Here is a 13,829-nt window from a genome sequence, read left to right as displayed (position 1 = left end):
GCGTTAATGGCGGCGTTTTTCTTTTCGTTTTTTCCAGTTTCGGCATAGAAATGTTGTATCTTCTGCGAGGTTTTTGTTACCCATCCGCTCGTATTTCAAAGCGCAAAATTTTGCACGCCGGCTAGTCTACATCTTCACTCTGAAGACTGGCTTTTTACGAGATCCAGAATTTCGTTGCAGTCGGTAAGACATACATTAAACACGCTAACTGTTTGAGAAGTATGAGTAAATTATCATCCTACTATACCAAGAAACACCACTAGTATCGTGACAGAACTTGCTAGTCCAGAAAGGACCTAAGAGAATGAAACTGGCGCCAGAATTCCCTCTAGCAATTATTGTATGTAACTCTATGGACCTATGGCTTTGACTTCCGCGACTACTAGGGTTGCCAACCGTTTCGAATTTCGCGGGGCAGCCCTGACTTTTCAGTAACTGTCCCGGGTCACCGCTCCACCTAGTCGGAACGTAATAAATCGCCTGAATTATGCTTTTCTTCTCCTACTGGATAACAATAAATAGGCCACTTTTCCATTTTGATAATGCCTGGCAGCTGGTTTGCACAGCCTTATTTTTTTGTGTGTGTTCTGTTCCACGGTCACAAGCATGTAGTTCTGTTGTAGGCCCTAACAGTTCACAGTACCTCTATACGTATTGGTGTGGCCGTGGTAATCAAACAAATAGACGTCGGCTTTCTCGCACATCGTAACACGGTAGAATTTTTTTTAAGAAAAAAGGAATTGTTCAATTTTGTTGCACGTACAGACCGGCACCCCTGGCACTGAGAGGGTCAGCCGTCGTCAGCCCTCCTCTCCCTCCCCTTTATCCAGTCATCCATTCATCCCCTTACTGTTCCCTCTCTCCTTCTCCTTCCCCAAGACTTCGCCCACTCGAGCGTTGACAACCATGGCGACTACCCGCCACGCTCTCTCAGTGTCTGTGACGCTTTGGTACCGAGCACAAGGTCGTTCGTTTCCCGAGCGCAGCCAGTCGCATATCGCTGGAGGCGGATAGCAAAAAAAAAAAAAAAAGACGCTCATACTGCGTGTTTTAGGTGCCCGCCCAAAAATGTCCCGGGAGTTCAAAATCAATCCTGAGCTCTGCCCAATACGCCATTCCTTAAAACCCACTGTTCAGGTTCGGTGACGTTAAGCCCCACAATTCTATTCACCCGTGACGTTACACTGAGGTACATGTGCTGGGATTTAAGCGAAAAATTAAAAAAGACCTTGATTTTTACTTGTATTGTAATCAAGCAGTTACAACGAGACTGACGAAAATAGACCTTATCAGACTGAACTCTCTGGTCAGCACACCTTATCAGACGGAAATGTCCGCTCATAACGCTTTATTAGATTACAAAGTTTGATCAGAACACTTTATCAGACTGAACTATTTCATCAGAACACTTTATCGTAACGAACTGGTGCACGTGTTTCAAAAAAAAATTTAATTATGTGGTTTTACGTGCCAAAACCACTTTCGCGGCCGCCGTGGCCGGGATTCGATCCCGCAACCTCGTGATCAGCAGCCCAACACCACAGCCACTGAGCAACCACGGCGGGTTACACGTGTTTCTCTTGACTGTCACTGTAACAATGCTTGGCATAACCGTTAATTCCGGAAGGCTTGGTGTAATCATTTTTCCCTGCTCACCTTCATAATGTTGAACAAGCCCATGATCAACTCCGGAGGATTCAACACAAATGTGTTCATGGAGGCCCAGTGGTAGATCTTCTTTTCCCACAATTCTTTGATAGTTTTCCTGCCGGCGGGTTCCTTCAGTGCTTCAGACGTATTCACGTACTTGCTGCAAAACAAAAGACCAATGGCACGAGCCAAATGGATCGAGCAACCCACACACACGTTCCGAGGCGCGACCTTTAAATATTTTATGTTCAAAACTTACGAAGCCATCTTTGTTCTCGACCCGGGGAAGCTTTCACTCTTTTTGGTGTCCTGACAGACAGCTGCATGCGCTGTATCTTAGAGTGTCGCCCTAACTGAGGTATCTTCAATATCAACCGTGTCGTCAGTGACACGCGTAAGTGCGACCGCATTTATCACATTTTGTTCTTGACCGCCATCGCAATGTCTCTAATGGTTACAATGTGCCACGTGTTCACTATTATATGTGCGTCGTTGCAATACAATGAAAGTTTTCGTTCGTACTCGCGTGCCTATTCAATGCGATGCCTACAATGCTGCAGCCTTTGTCAGGCAAGAATGTTGCCTTTTGCTGCAGCCCCTGAGACAGCTGTATGTCACAAACAACAAATAAATGAAATGAAAATCCGCTCTCCACTGCTGCCTTAGGTCTCTGTTCAAACTGGCAGAAAGTATGTTTAATGGCAAGCGATGAAAACAGATTTCTGTAATTGGTATGAGCAACAGCTCCGATGAAAAGTCTGATAATTAAGAGCGTCGCGCACAGGTACACATTGAAAGAGTTCTGAATGCACCTGCAGCTGCAAATTTGAATACTGTATTTGTAAAACGCTTTGGTAAAACGAGTCGGAAGGTAGACCGATGTATGTTATCCCTCGCCAAACATTATGTCGTCATGAAGCTGGTTCACTTCTTTCTTTGTTTCTGTCAAACTACACAACCAGTATGTTTTTCGAGTAGGAAGATAAACTTTTGATGGACACAATGGGAACCCGGGAGGGGCCACATAATCAAAGCGCTGTGAATTCCGTGCGAGCTTGTAGATACGTTGACGGCTAGGAGCGTTCAAATAGTGAAATTTTGTAATCGAATTGAAAATTTGAGAAATATATAGCCTCGCATATTGAATGCAATGCCAATTGTTTACTCGTTTCAAACATAGAACCTCAAAATTTTCTGCAGTCCGCCACGTAAGAAAAAAAAACACATTTATTTAAATCATTAAATACATGTAATCCTTCTGAAAGTTTCTTAAAAGGGTGATATAATTCATTACTTTTCCTTTACCTGCACGATCAGCGAGTGGAATAGCCTTTCCTGTAATGTTATTTCATATTCATCTATTTTTATCAAGCGTTATGGGCTTAATCTTTATTGCGTTCGCGTTTTCTTTCATTGTTGTACAATCCTGCTGTAATGCGTGTTTGGACAATGCAGTACATAATTACATAAAGAAAGAAACAAACAAACAAATAATGAAAATTCGCAAATAGATGCTCTATAACCGACAAGCTTTGACTGGGAGATAACTGAAAGGTTATATATGGCGTACCATGAAAATGACAGCGATGAAACGAAAGAACAGCCTGTTACCATATGCCGTACCTTACCGTACCATACCATACCACAACCCCCTCCCCCCCCCCCCCCTCACACACACACACAAACGCAGTTCTTTAAATGACTGGAAGTCCACTGAGAACTTATTTTCTCTATGCGTTCGCTCAGAAACTGGGGCCGCATTCACAAAGCTTTTCCGAATTCGTAAGCGCCACTTCTCATTTGCCCGTCGTTTTCGCTCACGGTATGTCCAACATCAGGGTTGCTTGAAATTAGTTCCTACGAACAATTACATAGCGTAAGAGCATACCTGTAACTAAGGCCGGATCCTGAAATTATGCATAACAATCGCCGCTCTCCTGAAAACAAAATCATTTGGAACCCTCATCACTTGAATCAGTCGTTTCAATCTCTGTAGAATACAATAAGTGTTTTGGCATTCATAGAAACATTAAAAAGCTAAACAAGAACACGAATATTGCCTAATTCGGAATAAGGATTTCTTCGACCAGAATACGAGTCGAACAGCAACGACCATTCTAACTGTATACTAAACTTCGGTTATTCGCACGCCTCCATCTACGACTCTCCTTTCGCCTATCGAAGATATCGCGCAGTATCTATTTCACATCTTTATCCTGGCTTCATTTGTCGCGCCTGCAGATACCGCCCTAGCTTTTTCTTGCGCATACCATGTTTATAGCTTCTTTTTAGGTTTCACATTCACTCTACAGAATTATAGTATGCATCTGCCTTGTATACTATATCTAATTCAGGAGGTTACTGCATTTCTTCATGTTTTCACACTTCGCGTGTACACGCAGGAGCGCAGATCGCAAATTAGAGAAAACTGCTCAGCAGTCATCAAGCTTTGACAATCTGACCACTGGTCCCGTAGGGAAAAAATTGAGGGTGGCTTAGCTCAGCTATGCCAGTATATACGTAGCGTAAAGGTACGGCTATCCTTGGTTGATCTCTTGCCTTGCTTTGGTAACCTTAGCTTATCCGGCTATGGCCTTGTTTGGCCAACATCAACTGGCTCTCGCGCGCATTTATACGCACGGTGCGCCCTCCTCGCGCATGCGCAGTGCCGTGCGGCGACGCAATCGTAAATGCAGCAGCGGGCGCACACGGCGCCGGCGCGTCTGCGGAGACTGTGACGTCACACCTCTGGAATGCGCCGCAGTCGGTGGCGGCGAGGAGCGCGCGCTGGCTGCGGCCGCGGCGGCGGCGAGCGCGACGCAGCTGCGCCTTTCGTGACGTCACGCAGCTGTCGCGCATGCGCAGTATGGCAGGCGCAGAAGCACGCGAAGCTCGGCTCCAACCCGCGCAGTGTAGCTTTACGCTACAACACCGTGGCACCTGTCCCTCCGCACTCACTCGCAGTCCAAGCTCACTCCGTGTTCGGTCACGTTCTGCTTAGCGGCGGCCGCTAGGAAGGCGCCGAACGCCGCGTCGGAGTCGCCGCGAAGTAAAGTGTAGTTCTCCTCGCGGACCTGGAAGAAGCTGATGTCGCACAGGCCATCGTCGGGAAACACCAAGTCCGGGCTCAGCGTCGCCTCGAACGAGCAGAGCAGCGGCTTCTTCCACATGGGAGTCACTGCAGTAGGCGCGCGTTAGGACCCGCCCCGCGATGGCGATGATACATACGGTCCAGTGGCGTTGCCAGAAATTTCGTTCAAGGGGGGCTCACGTTGCAGCTCGGCCTCCCCCGCATAGAATTTGTCGACGGATCAAATACATGAATAATAACTGCATTGCCATTGCCAAAGATGCTGCAAACGAATTCTTGAACGCTACGCACTGTCAAGACAAGTGAAATATGTATATTTTTTTAAAAGACTATACTCGTGTGTGTAAAAAATTGTGCCTGAAATACCTGATATCAATGCTTCCATGTTTTCTCTATATTTAATAAGTAAAGGAAATATCAGACGAGCTTTAGAACAATGTCAGTTTGAAACCAGCAAAGCAGTGCATGCCGCTGAAATAAAAAATGTGAAGACCATAAAATGAACAAGCTGAGTACAAATATTTTAATGAAACTTTGTCATTCAAGAACTTTGTTTACATATTTGTAGATATATAACTGCCAGGTAAAATCGCAATGACGCTGTCCCTTGTCACATTGTATTGCGCCGGAGCAGCTGTCACCGGTCGTGTATTGTAATTGCACCGAAATTATCGTCGCAACAGAGAGCACATACAGAAAGCAGCAGTTCTGCAAAATATGCGAGGGCGATTCAAATGAAAGTTAGCCAATGCGAATATATGACAAACGGGGTGCTTTATTTAATAGTAGTATCCATGAGCATTGAAACATTTGCCCACTGACTAACGAGTCGCGTGATTCCCGTCTAATAAAACTTGGGTTGCTGCTTCAAAAATTCTGTAACTGACTTGAACATTGACTTGACTTAACTTGAACGTCATCGTTCGACACGAATCTTGTTACATTGAGCTGTGTTTTCAAACGTCCCAAAATCTGGAAGTCTCAAGGCGACAGGTCTGGGCTGTTTGGCAGGTGTTGCATCGGTTCCCACTTTAACTTTGCCAGTTTTGTGTAAAACACATCAGCGACATGGAGACAGGCATCGCCATGGAGCAAGATTACCTCATTCCTGAATTTTCCACGTCGTTTGTTTTTGATTGCGACACGCAGCCGATCCAGCGTTTCACAATATCGGAAACGATTGATAGTCCCTCCAGCTTTAGCGAATTCCCTCAGTAATGGCCCCTGACGATCGAACCAAAAAGCCAACGACACCTTCCCGGCAGAAATGACGGCCTTTGCTTTCTTTGGGGGTGGTGAATTCGAATGTTTTCACTGTAAGCTTTGCCGTCTTGTTTCAGGCTCGTACTAGCAGCAACCATGATTCGTCCCCGATCACAATTGCAGAAAAGAAGTCGTCACCCTCATTGTGATACCGGATCACATGAATCAAGGCAATGCCGAACTTCTCCGTCTTCTGGCGGTGGTTCAAAATCTTAGGTATCCATTGGGCACACAAGAGCCGATAACGTAGATGTTCATGAATTGTGGTGTGAACTGAACCGTGACTTATGTTCACACACTCTGCCAGTTCATGGATGCTTATCCTCCGATCTCGTCTGATCAGCTCATCAACCTTTGCCGTTGTGTTGGGAGTGATTGCACGGTGGCTTTCGCCCGTTCTTGGATCGTCTTTGCAACTTTCACGTCCTTTTTTGAACCGTTTGCTCCAACCTTCACAGTGACCAATGAAATGCAATGTTTAACATACACGGCAGCCATACGGCGACTAATTTCTTTTTGGGAAACACCTTCAGCTGTCAAAAACCTCACGACACCATGCTGTTAAATTTTTGGAGTGTCCCTTATGTCATGCAACCATGTTCAAAGCAGTTTATGAGAGCATTAAAGAACCTTTATCCTCACACCTGCGTGTCACTTTTGTAAATGGGAGATGCCTGTGTGCTACGCGCATGCCTCGCAGAGAATATACCGAGGCATTATTGTGCATGGTTCGTTGGCTCACTTTCATCTGACTCGCCCTCATACATTAAAATTTCGAAGATACAATGGAATAAACCAATGCGAAGATACAGCTTGATAAAGGGCAAAAAAGTGTCACTGGAAACAAAGTTCATTGCACGTATTCAAAACACCTCGCAACAAGATATTTCAATATACCTACAAGTCTCCAATTAATCTACTTAACTAAGAAAAAGTCACTGCATATAATGCGTCAAACAAGGCAAATAAACATGTTGCGCAACCACAGATTCACAGATCAAAGCACCCCCTCCCTCCACTCGCCCTGATGTATCGCGCGCGACAGGAGGCGGCGCGCTTCCTCCCCGCTTTTCTCCCTTGCGCACACAAGACTGAGCCACCGCCGTCGGCTCATCCATGCCACCACCCCGGCTTTCACTCGCACATACAGCATGCGGCGCGCGGTCGCGATGTCATCGCCCTTGGACTTTTTCCGGAACATGAGTGCGACGGCGATGGCAGGAATGCGCCTGGAGTGTCCATATAATTGCTATCGCAATAATATGAGTATCCGGCAACTGAAGCATCCCGTAGCCCACTACTTTCCGCAAAAGAAGTAACGAATCGAACTTTTGCCATGCGATAATTTGCGGCACCGCAACAATGCCTTTTTTTTCCTTTTGTTGGGTGGGGGCACGGAAACAAAACGCAAGGCAAAACATGTTGGCCACAATCGAATGCCTACTTTGGCCATGTAATGTGGCTACCGAAGGAATATCGAAGAAAACGTGAGACGCTTGGTCCCCAGAGAACCGTATACGCATACTGATCGGTATCCTACACCGAAGAGAGAAAATTTTCCGGAGACGTTGCGCTCAAGCGAACGCATTGCAACGTGTCGAGTCCCCGCAGTGATGGCGGCGAGCGACCATTGTTTCTTTTTCTGGTTTGCTAGCCAGAAAGCGTCCAAAACTCTGCCAGGCGAAAATCCACTCGGCTAGAGAAAAACGAACGCGCATCAAAGTGCACCACGCGGTGGTCGAGGCAACACAATAAAAGCGCATGCGCTCTGGCTGGCTCCGGCAGCCCGGGGGTAACGATAACAAAAAAAAAGATGAAGAGCCTCAATGTGCCCTCGCGAGAATACAAGTCAAGGTAGAAAAATGAATAACAGCGGAGTTACTTGTGCTGGCTTTTGTGCCTTGACATGGATGCTTTGGCGCAGGTGAAAAAAATGTTTTCTTTTCTGTGGCATGACGGCAAAAGTGACCCACTACAAGGCTTCGTCTCATCGGACCTCGCTGCGTGCTTTGTCAAATTGCCTGGTAGTGTGTTGATTTGGCTGTCTAGTTGTATGGTCCGATCTACGACTTTAGAAACGTCAATACACCTTTGGCGTCAAATGTTTATAGCAACGTTAAAACCACAAGGTTCCGGAATTGAAGATCTAAAGCACGACTTTGCAAATGTCAATGCACCTTTCGCATAAAAAAGGTAATGAGAACTTAATACCCGTGAAGTTTCGGAATCGAAACTCATGCGCCCCGTATATTCCGCCGCCTCCGCGAGATGCCGAAACGAGCGCGCTTGCCATCAAAACGCCTTTGAAACTTTGTGCTCGAATGGGGCTGCTTGCGTCATGTGACTCCCGGTGCATGGGCGCTGCAGCGAAATCCAGCCCGATTTCGCAATGTTCGCGCTGAAATGTCTTTTCGAGCGTGAAAAAGACATTCTATACAATATCTAGCATTATTTCTGGCGCCGCGGGTTGTGTTGGTCGGCGGTGCTTGACAGCACGAAAAAGTTTCGGTTGGGGGGGGGGGGGGGGGGGGGCTGAAGCCCCGTAAGCCCACCCCCCTGGCTACGCCCCTGGTAAGGTCTTATGACGCAAGGACCAAGTATGGCCAAAGAGCGCCAGGCTAGTGTTAAGTGAGTTGGCAATGCAGTAGTGGATTGCGAGATGTAGTCGGCTGCGGCTCGCCTTCTTCAGCGTGATGCACTATCACGATGTTAGGCTCAAAGCCAGGCAAAGAACGTGAATATTACAAGCATTGTAGCGCGAATTTCGGTCTGTATTGAAGCGAATTTTCTTTGCGGTATCCGACGTTCCGATGCTGCCGGCGGTGGTGTTGGCGGTTGGGCGGTGGAGAGAAGGGCACCAGCCGTGAGGAGGAGGAGAGAGTATACTCGCGGACAGTTTTCTGTAGCTGTGAAGGGAAAACTACGCAGGTAAAGCGCGCACAAGTGAGAGCGCTTCTGAAAAGAGTCCCGCGCATTCATCCACGTAAGCTTAAACTGGCGAACGGAACACATAAGCACCTTATTTAGCAACAGTTAAATAACATAAAACACACCTCTGAATGCGAAAGCTTACTTATTTTGCGGCTTTTCCCTTCCGCGTCTAGGCAAACGCGAAACCGTCGCACGTGGAAGCCGCGCCGATTCACCGTCTGTTCCGAGCAACCAAAAGCACTGTCGAACGCTGCCGGACTACTTGGCGCACTAACATGTGTGCAAGAGCTCCGCTCCCACAGCTTTACCTTTGCCACAGAAAGTTGTCCGCGAGCATAGCGCCAAGAGGAGGAAGCTGATGTGACAGATAAGCCAGCATCCATTGGTTTTGCGGAAGCGATGACGTCATGAAGTGATTGGAGGGCGCGGCGCCGATTAATGGGTGGAAACGATGACGTCACTTACGTCAGGTCGATGCTTTAATCACATACAAGGTTTTGAAAAAGAAAGATGATCATAAAACAAAATGAGCATGGGGAGGCCAAAGGGCACAGGCTTTCCGCCTTGGATGTCCGCACCGGTAGACTTGCCTTGCCGCTTAAGGTAACATTTTATTTCGTAATGACGCGGGATCTGCATGTCTAGATGTCACGTGAGAACCTGGTATCAATCTCGGCTATTCAGCCACCACAATTTCTTTCTCTACAATCATTGTTCCACATAAATGTAATTTTATGCTTTCTTATGCAGTTCTCGTGACTATATTGTCATTGCCGTACTTGCGCAAGTGCATCTGGCATGTTCCAGTGCTTTGTCTATTATTTTTTTATCCTGTGTTTGAGTTGCTGAAATTTAGTCCGACCTGTACACCTTCCTGAACTAACAAACTACATTTTTGTATTAATCTTGTCCAAATTAAGCATGTTTACGCAATGAGGGTTGACGCCTTTAGTTACGACCCCCTTTTTGCCGATGTCTGAGAAACAAATACAAGAAAGAAAGAAAGAAAGAAAGAAAGAAAGAAAGAAAGAAAGAAAGAAAGAAAGAAAGAAAGAAAGAAAGAAAGAAAGAAAGAAAGAAAGAAAGAAAGTGACAATTGCCCGGCAACTTACAAGTAGTCGTAGTTGGAACTGCAAACAGGAGTATATTTTCAATTCAAGAAAGAAAGAATCAGTGGCAAATACACGCCTAAAGATTCTCATGGCGCTTTTGCTTCATAACGAAGTTTAACCAAAGCAAAATACTTTTTTTTTACTGTGGTGATAGCTATTACGTCAGTAAGGCCACCGAGCATCAATTAATCAAAAAAGAAATTTCCGACATACTGACATTTCATTACATTTTATTGATTCCGAAACATTGCAGGTCAGAGGAAGCCATAGGTAAAGGTAGAAAAACATTATACCTGTCAATGGACCTACCACTCATTACAATTGTCCAAGCACAGTGCACCACCAGTTTCCACAAGCAACAGCCCTACTTTTTATTCGTACATATGACAGCACTTTGGGAATTAAAACAACAACCTGCATTTTTTTTCGACAAGCCGAATTTGGTGCTTTTAAGCTCATCACGCTAAATATCAACTTCGTAATATCTATTAATTTCATTTCGTGTAGCGATTGGGCTTACTTCAATAAAATAAATGCGGAGTGATTAGAGAAACAAAGGGGGAAATCGGGGAAGTTGATAACGACGTATAATGAATGGCAGCACGATAAACGCAACGAAAGTAAACTAATTAAGGACAGGTGATTTCTACCAATAGGGTGTTTAGCGTTCGCAAGACATATCTGCCAAATTCCTATTGTAGTTACACAGCGCATTTGCGCAAGGACGATAGACACCTGAAAATTTAGGCTCCTTAAGCAAGACGGCTTCTATTCAGTCTTAAAAAGGTCAAAGGCAAAAGGGACACCTATTGCCGAGCCAATAAGTAAATATTCAACCGATACCTTCACTGTCATTTGTACTCTGAGCCTTTATGATACTTTCTATTATCTATAAGATGTTATTCCCTCTTGAGAGGTAATCTACGATATTATCTCTCAAGCGACAGATTTTCTACAATGCTTGTGAAGATAACGATAACTTGCTTCCTGCGGTAATATTTTTTCGCGGAAACATCAATAATGGATAAAAGGAAAACCTTACCTGTGATCTTCGTTGTCGTGGTCGCTGTCGAAATAAGAAATTCATGTACTGAGAATAGTGCGTGCTTAGCACAAGGTTGCCTGTCGCATAGTTTCTTACCTTTAGATACGTACGGAGCGTTCTTTTCACTACGCTCTATGCATTCTATCTTTGCACGTTATCTCAACAACTAACCGGCAAGTTCGCTTTCCTGCTCGCTTTTTCTCAATTAGCGCAGTACACGTTCGAGGTATTAGTTCCACTGGGAGCTTGTTTTGAGCTGAGGCTCTTTTATACGGCATCAATTCAGGCTGAACACAGCGTGCAGCAGACTTCCAAAACACAACAAATGACTCCATATCCTAAAAACACATGGGCGATAAATGTCCTCATCGATGCCCAAGAGAGGGCAGCTTTACTTACCCACACGACGATTCTTTCTGCAACTGCACTTCCTGCGACTTATTGCGTCCTCGTTATGCCTTTTGTTGCAGCAGTCACGTGTTGTGATAACGTGAACTTCATGTTGCATTAATCGTGTTTGGTTGTTTATTTGTGACCTTTTTTTTTACACAGATTGCGTAATGTGTGCTGAAGTAGTTACGATCCAAGCGATGACGTCTTCTACAAAACACGCACCTATGTAGAGAAAACAGGCAGACATAATGCGGTGTATGCAATGTGAAACCTTAGATGATGATGATGATTAAAAACTTTATTTATCCCTCTTTAAAGGGAAGGGGGCAATGGAATAGAGGGTGGGGGGAGGAACTACTTGAAGTAGGCCTCCTTTATCCTCTCAGCCCACTCCAGGATGGCCTCCTGAAGTTCGGGCCTGGAGCTGCGCAAGGCAGCCTCCCACTGCTCCTCACTAGATATTAGTTGCTTGAGGAAAGGGGGAAGGGGGTGCTTAGGGCACCCCCACATGATGTGGTTTAAGTCTGCTCTGGGAGAGACACAGAATTTACAAGAGGGAGAAAGGTAAATGGCGGGATGAATGCGGTGGAGGAGGTAAGGGGACGGAAAGGTGCGAGTCTGCAGCTGTCGCCACATAACTTCACACCTACGCGGGGATTTGCCCATGAGTGGCGGAAAGGCTAAGCGGTCTAATCGGTAGTGTGTGCAGATTTCGTGGTAAGTAATAAGTCGATCCCGCGCTGTAAACGGCGCCTCCTCCGTGGCGAGGAATGCGCGCCGCTCTTCGCCACAGGTGCATTACGAGGGAACAGAAGTTCAGGCTTTGGAGACAAGTGGAGACAATTATGGAGACAAGTGGTGAACGGGACGTGAAAAAAAATTATAGAAAGCTGAGAGGTCAAGCCCGAGCTTCTGTGCTCTAACCTGACACTCAGCAAAAGAGGACCGCAAGACGGCAAGACGATAATCATTACAAGAGTACCGATAACAGTATGCCGGCGCCCAACACAATAGCGTTCCTTAAGCAACGAGCTCAGTCCTGCGTTCTGCAACAACGGTAGCGCTCACCGAACATATACAGATTAAGATAAGAAACGGGATGGATTACAAGGAGCTCTCTCAGATTTCATGCGCAGGAGGCATAGTGAATGTCAGTGTGGGAAACATTTTTTTTACAAAAGCATCGACAGTAAAGCGAGGCTGGTTTACCACCTTCTCCATTCTTGGGCAGCGGACACACACAAACTGAAGATGAGAAAGAAGAGAGGACAAGACAGGACAGGCAGCACGTGTTCAGTTTATGTGCGTGCGTGTGTGTGCGCTTCCCAAGACTGGAGAGGTTTCAACTAGCCCGCTTTTCAATCCTTCTACCATCTTTTCGTTCCTGTGCCTTTGTTTACACTCAAAGCAGCCCAGTTACAGAAGTGGCGCCCACAGTTCAAAGGAACATGCAAGCGTACAGGTTGCAGTTAGGAAGCGCTCTAAACGCACTCTTACGCAAAATTTTAGAAAGTGTATAGAAATCCTGTAGACATTTGAAAAAAAAATGCGTATGTACTTTCTACAAACAATTTTTGTAGACGCTTCTATAGACAGCGTATGGACCTATGGCCTTACACAACTTATAGACTATTGTCTACAAAATGTATATGAACGAATGCTTATAGAATGCATACAGGCTATGCTTATAAAACAGCCTTTAGGCTGTCTATATACTTGTGGCATTCCAACTTTTGTCAACTATTTTTGACAGACAATTATACGCTTTGTAAATTAAACAGCCGCTGCTCGCGTTTCAAGTTCCAAAGAGCGGGTGCGACGGAATTCCAGGCGTCCTGCCGCATGCTTGTTAATGGAAGCAATGCCGGCGCTCTTCGCACGCTTGCAGAGAAAAACCAGTACCATCAAGGTACCAAAAAAAACACACTGGTGCCACTGCGGTACCGACTGCTGAGCTAAACTGCTACACACTAACGTAAGAGAAAAAAATTCGCCTCGCACTACTCGTTCACCTACTATTCCCATTGGATGTAGCTGTCCATCGTAGGTGAGTGCTTATAATGTAACAAGAAATGTTAATTACGTAAAAGAAACAGAGTCCTATACTGTGTTTGAGCAGAGGCTAAATCACCGCAACACAGACGCGTTTTTGGAGATCTGCAGCGCAATCATTCGCTATTGTTAAAGGTTGTTGAAATTAGAGGCTAGAGAAGCAATAAACAGTTGCCTCTGGCTATCATCCAAGTTAATGCAAGTTGTACCTGTCATGGCCGAGCACAGTTCGACATCAGTTAAAACTGGAACATTTCGATAAACTTTATTTCAAGCCATGGAAAGTACAAGC

At 45.6% G+C, this 13,829-nt stretch overlaps 1 protein-coding gene across 1 annotated transcript in view; it reads right to left on the bottom strand.

Annotated features, from left to right (window-relative positions):
- The window catches only part of LOC126528578 (uncharacterized), a 33,166-nt gene extending 22,053 nt beyond the window's left edge, over nucleotides 1-11,113 (bottom strand). Inside the window, exons 1-4 of the mRNA XM_055069145.2 lie at nucleotides 11,090-11,113; nucleotides 10,048-10,065; nucleotides 4,609-4,828; nucleotides 1,657-1,810 (exon numbers count right to left, since the gene is read on the bottom strand). Coding sequence (XP_054925120.1) covers nucleotides 1,657-1,810; nucleotides 4,609-4,820 — 366 coding nt within the window. The 5' untranslated portion in view covers nucleotides 4,821-4,828; nucleotides 10,048-10,065; nucleotides 11,090-11,113. The remainder of the gene's footprint in view (nucleotides 1-1,656; nucleotides 1,811-4,608; nucleotides 4,829-10,047; nucleotides 10,066-11,089) is intronic.
- Between the last annotated feature and the right edge of the window lie 2,716 nt (nucleotides 11,114-13,829).

Source organism: Dermacentor andersoni, chromosome 9 (assembly GCF_023375885.2).
Source record: "Dermacentor andersoni chromosome 9, qqDerAnde1_hic_scaffold, whole genome shotgun sequence".
Lineage (NCBI taxonomy): Eukaryota > Metazoa > Arthropoda > Arachnida > Ixodida > Ixodidae > Dermacentor > Dermacentor andersoni.
Note: the sequence above shows the minus strand (reverse complement) of the source record. Positions and strands in the feature narration are given on the sequence as shown.